At 41.2% G+C, this 13,689-nt stretch overlaps 1 protein-coding gene across 1 annotated transcript in view; it reads left to right on the top strand.

The window, feature by feature from the left end:
• prrg1 (proline rich Gla (G-carboxyglutamic acid) 1) overlaps positions 1 to 13,365 on the top strand; it is a 28,906-nt gene extending 15,541 nt beyond the window's left edge. Inside the window, exons 3-4 of the mRNA XM_078559860.1 lie at positions 676 to 836; positions 11,828 to 13,365. Coding sequence (XP_078415986.1) covers positions 676 to 836; positions 11,828 to 12,310 — 644 coding nt within the window. The 3' untranslated portion in view covers positions 12,311 to 13,365. The remainder of the gene's footprint in view (positions 1 to 675; positions 837 to 11,827) is intronic.
• Positions 13,366 to 13,689: the final 324 nt, after the last annotated feature.

The following is a 13,689-nucleotide window of genomic DNA, read 5'->3' on the forward strand; positions in this document are numbered from 1 at the left end:
TATCAGATAGATGTGAGAGATACTGATCCACAGCTTTTACACCCATTATGGATATCTATTGGCAAAGAGTGAACAAGACCAGCTTCGAGAGCATGGGGTCCCTATGCTAGGGGTCCTAGAAAGTGTTTGTATTACTCTAAGCCATTTGTGAATCATGCTGGTCAAAAAAATATCTGTTTGAATTTAATGTTGGGTTTAGTTTAGTAGCGGACTTAAATTTCCACTCAAACAGAGTCAGTCCCAATCAGTCATTCATGGTACGTGATCAACAGTTACCAACGTTCCAACATTTGATAAGAATTGCAGTAACAAACAGTATTTTCAAATGTGCACACGTCATCAAAAAGCCAAATTTGGGCAGTGGTGATGGATGTTTTGGCATGCTGCTAATGTAAACATAAAAATTGCAAAACAATTAATTTGATTTAAAGTTTTGAGCTATGTGTGTGGATTTGGTGAAAGTAAACTTATATATGGGGTTTCTCGTGTGATTCATTTGTAAGTATTGAAAGTTGTTGCTAGAGAAACCAAAGCATTAAAATTGGGACTAACCTCTAACATTTATTTTTGATATGGAGCAATACAATCAAGTTGTGATTCATTTTAAGATGGTAAATGCATAAAGTAACTAAAAAGTTAAGTCCTTAGTAAATTCACAAGCCATTTTCTTTTTAGTGTTTCTGACACAAGGTGAAGCCAACTCTGTTCTGAGAAGATTTCGAAGAAAAAATACCCTCTTGGAAGAGTTACGACAGGGTAACATAGAACGTGAATGTCGAGAAGAAGTTTGTACTTATGAAGAAGCTAGAGAAGCTTTTGAAAATGATGAAAAGACAGTAAGTTGAAATGTCCCAGGGCTCTGTTGGGTGACAGGTGGGCTGATACACTGCCTTTCACATCTGGGTTTGAATGTAGGCCTTGTTGACAGCAGAAGATGCAGATTTTCAGCGATGTGTAAGCGGCAATGAGTTCTTGTGTGTGTGGGTCTAAAGCCCAGAACTATCCATAATTCATAATAAGAGTCAGTGGCAATATGAGGAAAAAAATTTACACAGGTGAATTATGATCCAGAATGCATTGCCTGAAAGAGTGGTGGAAGTAGATCCAAAAATATCTTTCAAAGAGAAATTGGATAAATACTTGAAGGGGGTAAAATTTAAGGGCTAACGGGAAAGAGCAGGGGAGTGGGACTAATGGTAGCTCTTTCTAAGTGTTGACACAGGCATGTTGTGCTTAATGAACTCCTGTGCTGTATGATTCCATAACCTGGTAGTTCAGGGCCAGATTGATGAATGAATGATATTGGGCGAGGAAAATAGGTGGTAATGCATTTTAAAGGTATTCTTTTAAAATTGAGATTAAAATATGTTGTTGCAGTTCTGGGACTTTTTTAATGCTGGTATCGGGATGAAGTACAAGAAAGTATTCAGTTTCCAGCTTTGATATCCCTTCACTTACTGAAGATTGAATTTAAATATTTGTTTCTGGGTTAGGAGTGCTGTGGGCTTGTGCTTTAAATGTCAATTATCATCACTCATTCATCATAAAACTGTTGTTATACTTTATTGACAAGTTTATATGTGCATAATATAAGATGGATTTCGATGCCTATAATGTTTTTTAAAACCTATTATAGCCAGTAAGAAAATTCCTTGTTCACAAGGGTAAAATTGCCAGTTTGGCAGTGAGTAGGTCAAATGACTACTTTGTGGAGAATGTATCTTTAACAACAGCTGTAATTTGATTTGTAAAGGATATTTCAAGGTTTTGAAATTAATAAATACATTTAAATCAACATGCTCCCTCCCCCAACACATGGAGATGTGAAGTGAAACGAGAGGTATAGTGTACTATGATATATCTTTGGCAGTTGCCAAGCTCTATCATTCAGACAGGGCTTTTGTTAAGAGAAGGAGAGATTAGTGGCACTATAGAAATTCCTCCTGCTAAGGGTAGTGTGTGATTCTGGGATAATGCATAGTTATGATTTGCTCTGGGCAGAGAGACCAATATGCATGTGAATTGGGAGGAGCAGGATCATGGAGTATGTTACAGAAGTGATAGTGAAGAAAGGGGCTGATGGGGGAGGTAGTGATTAGATTCAAGTAAGGAGAGGTGTTAAGATGCAGGATGAGCAGTTGTGACACAAGAAATAATTATCATTCGGTTTAGTTAATGCAAAACTTTTCTTGGTCAACTGACCTGCCTGATATGCATGAGAACTCTTTGCCATGTTTTAAGAATCTCCAAACCAAACTACGGAGCAGTTCACAAAGTAGTTTCTGCTTGCCTCCTATGAAAAGCACCCTCTTTTCCCTGGGAATATTCCCAACTTGGAAACTTGTGCTGGAATTCTCTGGGCTTTGCAAGAGTTAAGATTTGGAGACCCCTGCCCAAGCATGCACAAGGGAAGTGCTAGAGCTTAATCATCTAAAATCAGCTGGTTTTCAGCACTGAGCACTTGTGAACGTTATGTGTTAGTTTGCAAGGTTATCTTTGAAGCACAGGTGGTGACCATTTGGCCCATCGTGTGTGACAGTTCCTGAAGAGAAATTCACCTAGTACCTTTCGAAATGTTTTTTTCAAAATATTTTACTTATGGTTTTGATTCCACTATTATTTCTGGTAGGGAATATATTCCATATACAAACAATCTTTTCATGTTAAAAATTCCTATCTTTATGTCCCTTTTGGTGATTCAATTTATGCTAGTTGATTTTTCATTTCTTCACAATATTGACCGATATCATCAAATTTTCTCTCTCGTTTCTGTTCTAATGGAAAAAATAGTTCCAGTTTCCCAAGTCATTTTTGCAACTAAATAAGAAAGATCATAAAGATAATCTAGGATAATCCTTTGATCATCGAGAGTGCTCTCGTGTACTGTGGAGCTGCCTGGCTTGAATATTAGTTACTCAGCATGCTACAGACAGCCAACTGTGTTTCACTCTCAGGTTGGCAGGCGTGGCACCTAGACCTTGGAGAGCAGTTTTCTAGATAAATTACCAAGGTATGTAAATGGGAACAAGAAAGAAAAATAAACTACACACAGCACTGATACTGATATTAAGTAGTTTTTTAAAAAGTTTCCAGTATTGTAACTTAAAAACAAAGTTGTGAAGGGGCAGTTAAGAGTCAACCACATTGCTGTGGGTTTGGAGTCACATGTAGGCCACACCAGGTAAGGATGGCAGATTTCCTTCCCTAAAGGACATTAGTGAACCAGGTGGGTTTTTACGACTATCGATGATGGTTTTATGGTCACCATTACTGAGAGTGGCTTTATATTCCAGATTTATGAACTGAATTCAAATTCCACCAGCTGCCATTGTGGGATTTGAACCCATGTCCCCAGAGCATTAGCCTGGGTCTCTGGATTACTATTCCATTGACATTACCACTACACCACCATCTACCCGATGGATACCATCAAATTGTATGACAATCCCCTGATCTTGTGAGATCGTGAGGCTTTTCCAACACTAAGTCCTGGGCGCCATACACCTGCTCACAGCCTCTGCTACTTCTAACCACAGCTTCTACTACTTCCTGTCCGCAGGAAAGAGGACCTTCCCTCTGCCCTTCACCACCTCCAGGGAAGAGAGAGAAAACCATGAGGCAACCTTCCTTTCATGTTTTTTTTTCCCCCTTCTGTAACCTTCAGAAGCAAACTTTCCTGCAGCCATTCTCATCCATTGCTGGGGTTCCTTCTAAATAAAGAGCCTTCATTGACAGTGTGGATTCTCATCATACCTGTGCACCGGGATGGGTCAGGGAACCTGGAAGCAGAATGTCACTGTTGTGACTGAGTTTCAGTTCCAAACTGGTTTCCACCCTGCGACCAGCCTCGCCACTGCATTGGGATCTATTCAGTTTGGGTTCCACCTGAAACCTCTGCCATGAGGAGGTATGGTGCAGCACTTCCCCACAGGATGGCACTGGGTGTGAGTTGGTGGGCAGGGGAGGGAGGAGAGGTCAGGCGTTCTATGTCATCCAGAAAAAGAGCTAAAGCAGATCAATGGCTCTTTCAAAAAAAAAAGCTGACTTTATATTTGGAACCATTCTTCTGTTAGGCACTATGAAATGTGACACAGTAACATGGGTTTAAGCTGCAAATGTCTCCAACATTCCTTTGTTTCTAGTGCAAAGAATAAAATTTATAAGTATATAAAACTGTAAAGGGAGAAAGGCAAATGTTGAAGACATGTATTCTGCATTCCTACAGAGCATCAAAAAAATATATACTCAGATGGTAGTTTGGTCGTACATAACTTGAGTATTGCTGAAAAAGAGACCTTTTTTTTCTCATATAGCATAAATATGTTGTTTCCCCTGACATTGATATTTTCTTGCGAATTGAACTGATGAGTGCAAGACAAAAAGCTTTGACAAAAAAATCTCTTTTTACAAATATACTAAGAATTATTTGTGCTGGTTAACTTTGACAATTTTCCTTCACCATTGTCGCTGGGCTAGTAATCCAGAGACCGAGGGTAATGCTCTGGGGACGGCAGATGTTGGGATTTAAATTGATAAAAAATCTGGAATTAAAAATCTAATGATGACCATGAAACCATTGTCAATTATCCAAAAAATACATCTGGCTCACTAGTGTCCTTTAGAGAAGAAAATCTGCCGTCCTTACCTGGTCTGGCCTACATGTGACTCCAGACCCACAGAAATGTGGTTGACTCTTAAATGCCCTCTGAAATAGCCTAGCAAGCCACTCAGTTGTATCAAATAGCTGTAAAGCCGCAAAAAAGGAATGAAACCAGACGGACCACCCAGCATTGACCTAGGCACCTGAAATGACAACAGCAAACTCAGCCCTGTCGACCCTGCAAAGTTGTCCTTACCAACATCTGGGGGCCAGAGCCAAAATTAGAAGAGCCGCCTCACAGACTAGTCAGGCAACAGCCTGATATAGCCATCTTCACGGAATCATATCTTACAGATAATGTCCCAGACACCACCATCACCATCCTGGGTATGTCCTGTCCCACTGGCAGGACAAACCCAGCAGAGGTGGCGGCACAGTGGTATACAGTCGGGTGGGAGTTGTACTGAGTGTCCTCAACATCGACTCCAGACCCCATGGAGTCTCATGGCATCAGGTGAAACATGGGCAAGGTAACCTCCTGCTGATTACCACGTACCACCGTCCCTCAGCTGATGAATCAATGTTTTCCCATATTGAACACAGCTTGGAGGAAGCACAGAGGGTGGCAAGGGTACAAAATGTACTCTGGGTTGGGGACTTCAATGTCCAGCACCAAGAGTGGCTTGGTAGCACCAGTACTGACCGAGCTGGCCAAGTCCTAAATGACATAGCTACTAGACTGGATCTGCGGCAGGTGGAGAGGAAACCAACAAGAGGGCAAAACATACTTGACCTTGACCTTATCCTCACCAATCTGCATGCTGCAGATGCATCTGTCCATGATAGTATCGGTAGGCGTGACCACCGCACAGTTGTTGTGGAGACGAAGTCCCGCCTTCACATTGAGGATATCCTCCATCGTGTTGTGTGGCGTGACCACCATACTAAATGGGAGAGATTTCGAACAGATCAAGCAACTTAAGACTGGGCATCCATGAGGCGCTGTGGGCCATCAGCAGCAACAGAATTGCACTCGAGCACAATCTGTAATCTCATGGCCCGGCATATCCCCCGCTCTGCCATTACTGTCAAGCGAGGGGGATCAGCCCTGGTTCAATGAAGAGTACAGGAGGCCATGCCAGGAGCAGCACCAGGCATACCTAAAAATGAGGAGTCAACCTGATGCAGCTATAACATAGGACTACTTGCATGCCCAACAACATAAGCAGCAAGTGATAGACAGAGCTAAGCGATCCTACAACCAGCGGATCAGATCAAAGCTCTACAGGCCTGCCACTTCCAGTCGTGAATGATGGTGGACAATTAAACAACTCACTGGAGGAGGAAGCTCTACAAATATCTCCATCCTCAATGATTGGGGAGCCCAGCACCTCAGTGCAAAAGATGAAGCTGAAGCATTTGCAAAAATCTTCAGCCAGAAGTGCCAATGAATGATCCATCTCAGCTCCCTTCTGAGGTCCAAAGCATCACAGATGCCAGTCTTCAGGCAATTCAATTCATTCCACGTGATATCAAGAAATGCCGGAAGGCACTGGATAGTGCAAAGATTATGGGCCCTGACAATATTCTGGCAATAGTACTGAAGACTTGTGCTCCAGAACTTGCCAAACCCCTAGCCAAGCTCTTCCAGTACAGCTACAATACTGGCATCTACCCGGCTATGTGGAAAATTGTCCAAGTATGTCCTGTGTACACAAAGCAGGACAAATCCAACCCAGCCAATTACTGCCCCATCAGTCTACTCTCGATCATCAGTAAAGTAATGGAAGGGGTCATCAACGATGCTATCAAGCAGCACTTGCTTAGCAATAACCTGCTCACCTACCAATTTGGGTTCTGCCAAGGCCGCTCAGCTCCTGACCTCATTACAGCCTTGGTTCAAACATGGATGAAAAAGCTGAATTCCCAAGGTGAGCTGAGATTGACTGCCCTTGACATCAAGGCCACATTTGACCCAGTGTGGCATCTAGGAGTCCTAACAAAACTGGAGTTAATGGGAATTGGGGAAAACCCTCCACTGGTTGGAGTCATACCTAGCACAAAGGAAGATGGTCATGGCTGTTGGAGGTCAGTCATCACTGCAGGAGTTCCTCAGTGTAGTCTCCTCAGCCCAACCATCTTCAGCTGCTTCATCAATGACCTTCCTTCCATCGTAAGGTCAGAAGCGGGGGTGTTTGCTGATGATTGCACAATGATCAACACCATTCGTGACTCCTCAGATACTGAAGCAGTCCATGGCCAAATGCAACAATTCCTGGACAATATTCAGGTTTGGGCTGACAAGCGGCAAATAACATTTGTGCCACACAACTGCCAGACAATGACCATCTCCAACAAGAGAGAATATATCCATCGCCCTTGACATTCAATGGCATTACCATCACTGCATCCCCACTATCAACATCCTGGGGGTTACCATTGACCAGAAACTGAACTGGACTAGCCATATAAATACTGTGGCTACAAGAGCAGGTCAGAGGCTAGGAATCCTACGGCGAGTAACTCTCCTCCTGGCTCCCCAGAGCCTGTCCACCATCTACATGGCACAAGTCAGGCGTGTGATGGAATACTCCCCACTTGCCTGGATGAGTGCAGCTCCCACAACACTCAAGCTTGACACCGTTCAGGACAAAGCAGCCCGCTTGATTGGCACCACGTCCACAAACATTCACTCCCTCCACCACCAATGCACAGTGGCAACAGTGCGTACCATCTACCAAGATGCACAGCAGGAATTCACTGAGGCTCCTTCAACAGAACCTTCCAAGCCCTCGAACGCTACCATCTAGAAGGACAAGGGCAGCAGATTGATGGGAATACCACCACCGAGAAGTTCCCCTCCAAGTCACTCAGCATCCTGACTTGGAAATATATCGCCATTCCTTCACTGTCAGTGGGTCAAAATCCTGGAACTCCCTTCCTAACAACACTGTGGGCTCACCTGCACACATGGGCTGCAGCGGTTCAAGAAGGCAGCTCACCACCACCTTCTCGAGGGCAATTGGGGATGGGCGATAAATGCTGGCCCAGCTAGCGAAGCCCACATCCCGTGAATAAATTTTTTTTTTAAAAAAAAAAAGGTTTGAATCTAAAAAAGGAAAATCAAAGTGACATTTGGACCAAAGGTAATGGCTGTTGCCCCATAAATTCCGCAAAAGCCCTCCAGATATCAAACCACAGTTTGCATAACTGAATCCAATTCCCCACCCTTTTAGAGGCACTCTCTCCTTCTCCTACAACCTAGCCGATTCATATTGAAATAAAAACAAAATGCTAGAAATGCTCAGGTCTGGCAGCATTAGTGGAGAGAGGAGCTGAGTTAATGCTTTGGGCCAATTGACATCATCAGAATTCATTGCCTGTGGACACTTTTTCTCTTCCTTCAGCAACCCCCACCCCCCCCTGCCCCTCACCACCACCACCACCACATTGCGCATACCTTGGCATATTGGCATATTTCTCTCTCCTCAGTTCAAGCTGGCACTCTGTCTTTTATTTTCTTTGTTATGACCACCCCCCTCCCCAGCCAATCCCACCAGCCTCCAATCCTATCCAATAACAGCAGGACCATGCTTGTGAGAAAACTGAGGGGAAGTGTCTGGTCCATAATGAGCTGTTGTCTGGGTTCCCAAAATAGTTAACTCAAAGTGAAATGGCTATAGATTTTATGATTACAAGCACATTTTATTTTTGATAACCTGCCACAGACTGCTTTGCCTGCTGAGAATTGCAGGCAGGATAAAGCTCTAAAGCCCTGCAATAGAGTTTGTTTTTGCATAATTTTTTTATGGATCCAATTTTTGTTTTGCTGACTGTTACAAAAAATCAATAATTTATTATCGCTTGCCCATTAATGTTGTATAGGGTGAAAAATGTGAGGTTCTTCGGCCATTTAATGTCTCCATTGACTCCCTCCGATAGCACATAAATGTTGACCAAAACTGCATCAAACTGCTGCCATAAGTAATGCTGCAAGTTAAAATGTCCTGGTGTAACTTTTTGAAGGTTATCTCAACCCTGGGTTAGAGAAACAATAAGAACATAAAATATAAATAGTCAAGTTTTATTCTTATTTGTCACTGATCTGGTAGTTCTGTTTAGATTTCAATACTTAAGTGATCTCATCTCTGATTTTATATAATGTTTAAATTGAGCATGACGGTGGATAGGGAATGGCTAATATTTAAGGGCAAATGTATGCATTGCAACAGTTATACATTCCTTTCTGGCACAAAAACACGACAGGGAAAGCGACCCAACCATGGCTAACAAAAGAAATTAAGGATAGTATTGGATCCAAAAAGTAGACATATAAAGGTGCTAGAAAAAGTAGCAAGCCTGAGGATTGGGAGCAGTTTAGAATTCAGCAAAGAAGGACCAAGAGATTGATTAAGAGGAGAAAAATAGAGTATGAGAGTAAACGTGCCAAAAAGCGGACTATAAAGGCTTTTATAAATATGTAAAAAGAAAAATTAGTGAAAACAAATATAGGTCCCTTACAGTCCAAAAACGATATGATAGCGAACAGGGAAATGGCAGAGCAATTGAACAACTACTTTAGTTCTGTCTTCACGGAGAAAAACACAAATAACTTCCCAGAAATGTGAGGGAACCAGTGGTCTAGTGAGCAGGAGGAATTGAAGGAAATTAGTATTATTAAAACAATAGTGCTGGAGAGATTAATGGGACTGAAAGCTGATAAATCTCTTGGGGCCTGATAATCTATATCCCAGGGCACTAAAGGAGGTGGCCATGGAAATAACGGATGTGTTGGTTGTCATCTTCCAAAATTCTGTAGATTCTGGAACAGTCCTGGCAGATTGGAGGGTGGCAGATGTAACCCCACTATTTAAAAAAAAGGAGGGAGGGAGAAAACAGCAAATTACAGACCAGTTAGCCTAACATCACTAGCAGGGAAAATGCTGGAGTCTCTTATCAAGGATGTGATAACAGGACACTTAGAAAATATCAACGTGATTAGGCAAAGTCAACATGAAAGGGAAATCATGTTTGACAAACCTGCTGGAGTTTTTTGAGGACATAACTAGCAGAATAGATGAGGGAGAACCAGTGAATGTGGTGTATTTGGATTCTCGGAAAGCTTTTGATAAAGTCCCACATAAGAGGTTATTGTGCGAAATTAAAGCACATGGGATTGGGGGTAATACATTGGCTGAAAACAGAGTAGGAATAAATGGGTCTTTTTCAGAGTGGCAGGCAATGACGAGTGGGGTACCACAGGGATCAGTGCTTGGGCCCCAGCTTTTCACAATATATATCAATAACTTATTTGGATGGAACAAAATGTAATATTTCCAAGTTTGCTGATGACACAAAACTTGGTAGGAATGTGAGTGGTGAGGAGGATATTAAGAGGCTTTAAGGTGATTTAGACAAGGTGAGTGAGTTGGCAAACACATGGCAGATGTAGTATCACATGAATAAATGTGAAGTTATTTACTTCGGTAGGAAAAACAATGGCAAAGTATTATTTAAATGGTGATAGATTGGCAAATGTTGATGTACAAAGGGACCTGGGTGTCCTTATACACCAATCACTAAAAGCAAGCATGCAGGTGCAGCAAACAGTTAAGAAGGCAAATGGTATGTTGACTTTCATTGCAAGAGGACTCGAGTACAGGAGCAAGGATGTCTTACTCCAGCTGTACAGGGCCTTGGTGATACCACACTTGGAGTATTGTGTACAGTTTTGGCCTCCTTACCTAAGAAAGGATATACCTTGCCTTAGAGAGAGTGCAGCAAAGATTCACCAGACTGATTCCTGGGATGGCAGGATTGTCGTATGAGGAGAGATTGGGTCAACTAGACCTGTATTCGCTGGAGTTTAGAAGAACAAGAGGGCATCTCAATCTGCTCTGACAGGGCTGGACAGACTGGATGCAGGGATGATGTTTCCTGTGGCCGGGGGTTGGTGGAGGAGGGGGTGGGGGGGGGGGGTGTCTAGAACAAGGGGCCACAATCTCAGGATACAGGGCAGGCCATTTAGGACTGAGATGAGGAGAAACTTCTTCACTCAGAGGGTGGTGAACATGTGGAATTCTCCATAACAGAAGGCTGTGGAGGCCAAGCCACTGAATATATTTAAGAAGGAGATAGATTACTAGACTCTAAAGCCATCAAGGGGTATAGGAAAGAGTGGGAGTATGGCTTTGAGATAGAGAATCAGCCATGGTCATATTGAATGGCGGAGCAGGCTCAAAGGACAGAATGACCTACTCCTCTTTTGTATGTTTCTATGAGCCTTGCCATTGATTATATAATTCTCATCAGTTGAGTTATTGCCTGTGCATTGACTTAAGTTCTTCAATCTCTGTGCATAGAAAAAATATGGTTCTCATTTCAATGGTCAGCAACAACTTTGCAAGGGTTTTTCAAGCTGTCCTTTATATTTTTTTATTCTTCCCTTCTCTGTCCTTCCCTTTTCTCTTCTCTCCTTCCCTTGAGAAAAATTTACAATATTGTTAGTTTATTTTTCAGTTATTCAGAAATTTCTCCCAGTCTTTTTAAAGGGCAAAAAATATTGACTTAGTTACATTGTATAGTTAGAAATTCACTGCTATCCAGCATTGTATTAAACAACAACACTGTTGGATCATACGGACTCGAAACGTTAACTGTGTTCCTTTTCACAGATGCTGTCAGACCTGCTGAGTTTTTCCAACTATTTTTGTTTTTGTTTCAGATTTCCAGCATCTGCAGTGTTTTGCTTTTATCTTACTGTTGAATCTAGGCCTTTACCAATCTATCTCTCTAATTTGTTGATGCCAGTGCCTGGTTTCATCCTGGCCATAGAAAATACCTCCATTGTTTTCGGTCCTTGTACAGATTTTTCAACACGTGAAGCCTGTTCCAAACTCTGCTCAAGGATTCAGTGCAACTAGCTATTGGGAAAATCGGTTCAAAAGTTTTGTCTGAAATACAGGAATTACTTGCTGTTTAATTGCATTCCTTTCTTTTTACAAAAGGAACTCCTGCAACTTATTCCAAATTTGAATCACTTTACCTTCTTAGAGACTCACAACCTCAAACAACTGGCATCTGATTAAAATAAACTTGGCTCAAGTTGCATTTTTACTAATGTCTGTAGATTTTATATTACAGAATGCAATGTAGGAAGATTATTTGTGTTGAGCAATGTTAAAAATGGTGTGAATCATATTAATAATTAGTTTTTTTTATTTTCAGAATGAATTCTGGACAAACTACATAAAGGAACAAAATGAGAGTCAAGGAAGTAGCTCCGGTGTCAATATGGAATCGGTTTACCTTGTGGCTCCTCTAATGGCAGGACTTCTTATTATTATTATTATACTCTTTGCTATCTGGAGGTGCCAGGTGAGAAAGGCAAATCACAGGCAGAATGCTTATGCCCAGTCACAGCACCAGGCAAACCAAGCTGCCAGAAATGTATCAGTGGTTGTGTTTGGTTATAATGAGCATCCTGTCAGTCCATTTGATAGATTACATACACAGCAACCAGAGGCTATGACTGCTCATTGCCCCATTGGGGATGGACTCCCTGTAGGATCACCTGTACACTTAAATTCAGATCTACCTCCAACCTATGATGAGGCTATTGGGCAGATCAATAATATAAGAATTAATGATGACATACAACACAATGAGGATCCTCCAAAATATGAAGAAATTGTGACCCCCCCCAAATGAAGCTAACAATGTCACTGAGGTTGCCAGGAATGTTAGGTGACAGGATTTTTTTTTTAAACTTGCATTTCATCTATAATTAAATGTTAATGTTCAATTTGACACTTTCATTAGTTTACTTTCACAAGTAGCCAGCTTTTCTTTTGTGATGTATAATGCAGTTTTTACAGTGGAATTTCATTACTGAAATTAAATAGATATAAAAAGTGCTGTTTGATAAGTTAGAGGAAAGGAAATATGGTTCATTTAGGTCCAGGAAAGAGATTTGGATTTAGTATCTTTGTTGGCGGGGGATGAAAATAGCATGAAATAGTCTGTACTCTCATAAACATTACATTTACTATTATATTTAATATGCTTCTGGTTGATACAAGCACTAGGTCAGAGAACTGATGAGTTTTTAATTTAAGTCATACTGGGAACAAAAAAAAATGATTTTAATAACTCTGGTTGACTTGTCATTTTTCTTTTCTTTCCAAACATATTTGTATGGAAAAGACAGAATCAAACCTTTGCTATTCTGTTTCTGCTTTATTTTTCATTCATCTAAAGCTAGAAATCAACTGGAAACACCTCCAAAAAAGGAAGTAGTTAGACAATGGCTTGGCTCTGAATTGTCAGTGGCGTGGGGGTTTTCAGATTGATAATGGCTAATAAAGATAAAGCGTGGTCCCCACTGCTGCTGTATTTCAGAGTAAGTATTAGGATTTTGGTTACTCAAGAAAAGTTCAAGTCTTCGAAATCGGGTGTGTTTATGAAATATGTCTGTCCTTCCTTTCACCCCTACCCCCAAACAAAATTACATATCCCAAACCAGACCTTCATCCAGCTCGGGGAGGGTAGGAGGAGGATCAGTTTTTAAGGATTTATTTACCACCTGAATTTTGTACTGCATTCAACAGGAAACTATTTTTATATAAGCAAATAACAGCTGATCTGCACAGTTTTGTTTCATCTTCTGCTCTACATTTTTCCGGCCAGTATCTTTTATAGCTTTTGGCCATTTAGTGGATAGGCAGTGCTGTACAGTTTCTTGTAAAATTAAATCATTCAAACTGTGCTTTGCACCATGAACATGGTATCTCTCAAACCTTTTCTTAAATATGAATATGCATTATTAAAAATCCTAACAGTCTGTTAATTACTTTGTAAACCACACAATGAATAGTGAAAGAATGGGACCTCCTTGATCAGGTTTTGTTTCCCTTTCCCCTCCAATACCACCAAAACTAAGGAAGTCCCCTAAACGTGCAGGAAATGAATTACCAGGCTGATTGTTATTTTAAATATAGAAAGTACAAGATAGATTTTCTAAGTTCATGTTGAACATAAAATTTGGACAAGATTAAACTGATTTTTTTAATTAAAGTCCTGACCAGATA

This window comes from Cetorhinus maximus, chromosome 16 (assembly GCF_964194155.1).
Source record: "Cetorhinus maximus chromosome 16, sCetMax3.hap1.1, whole genome shotgun sequence".
Lineage (NCBI taxonomy): Eukaryota > Metazoa > Chordata > Chondrichthyes > Lamniformes > Cetorhinidae > Cetorhinus > Cetorhinus maximus.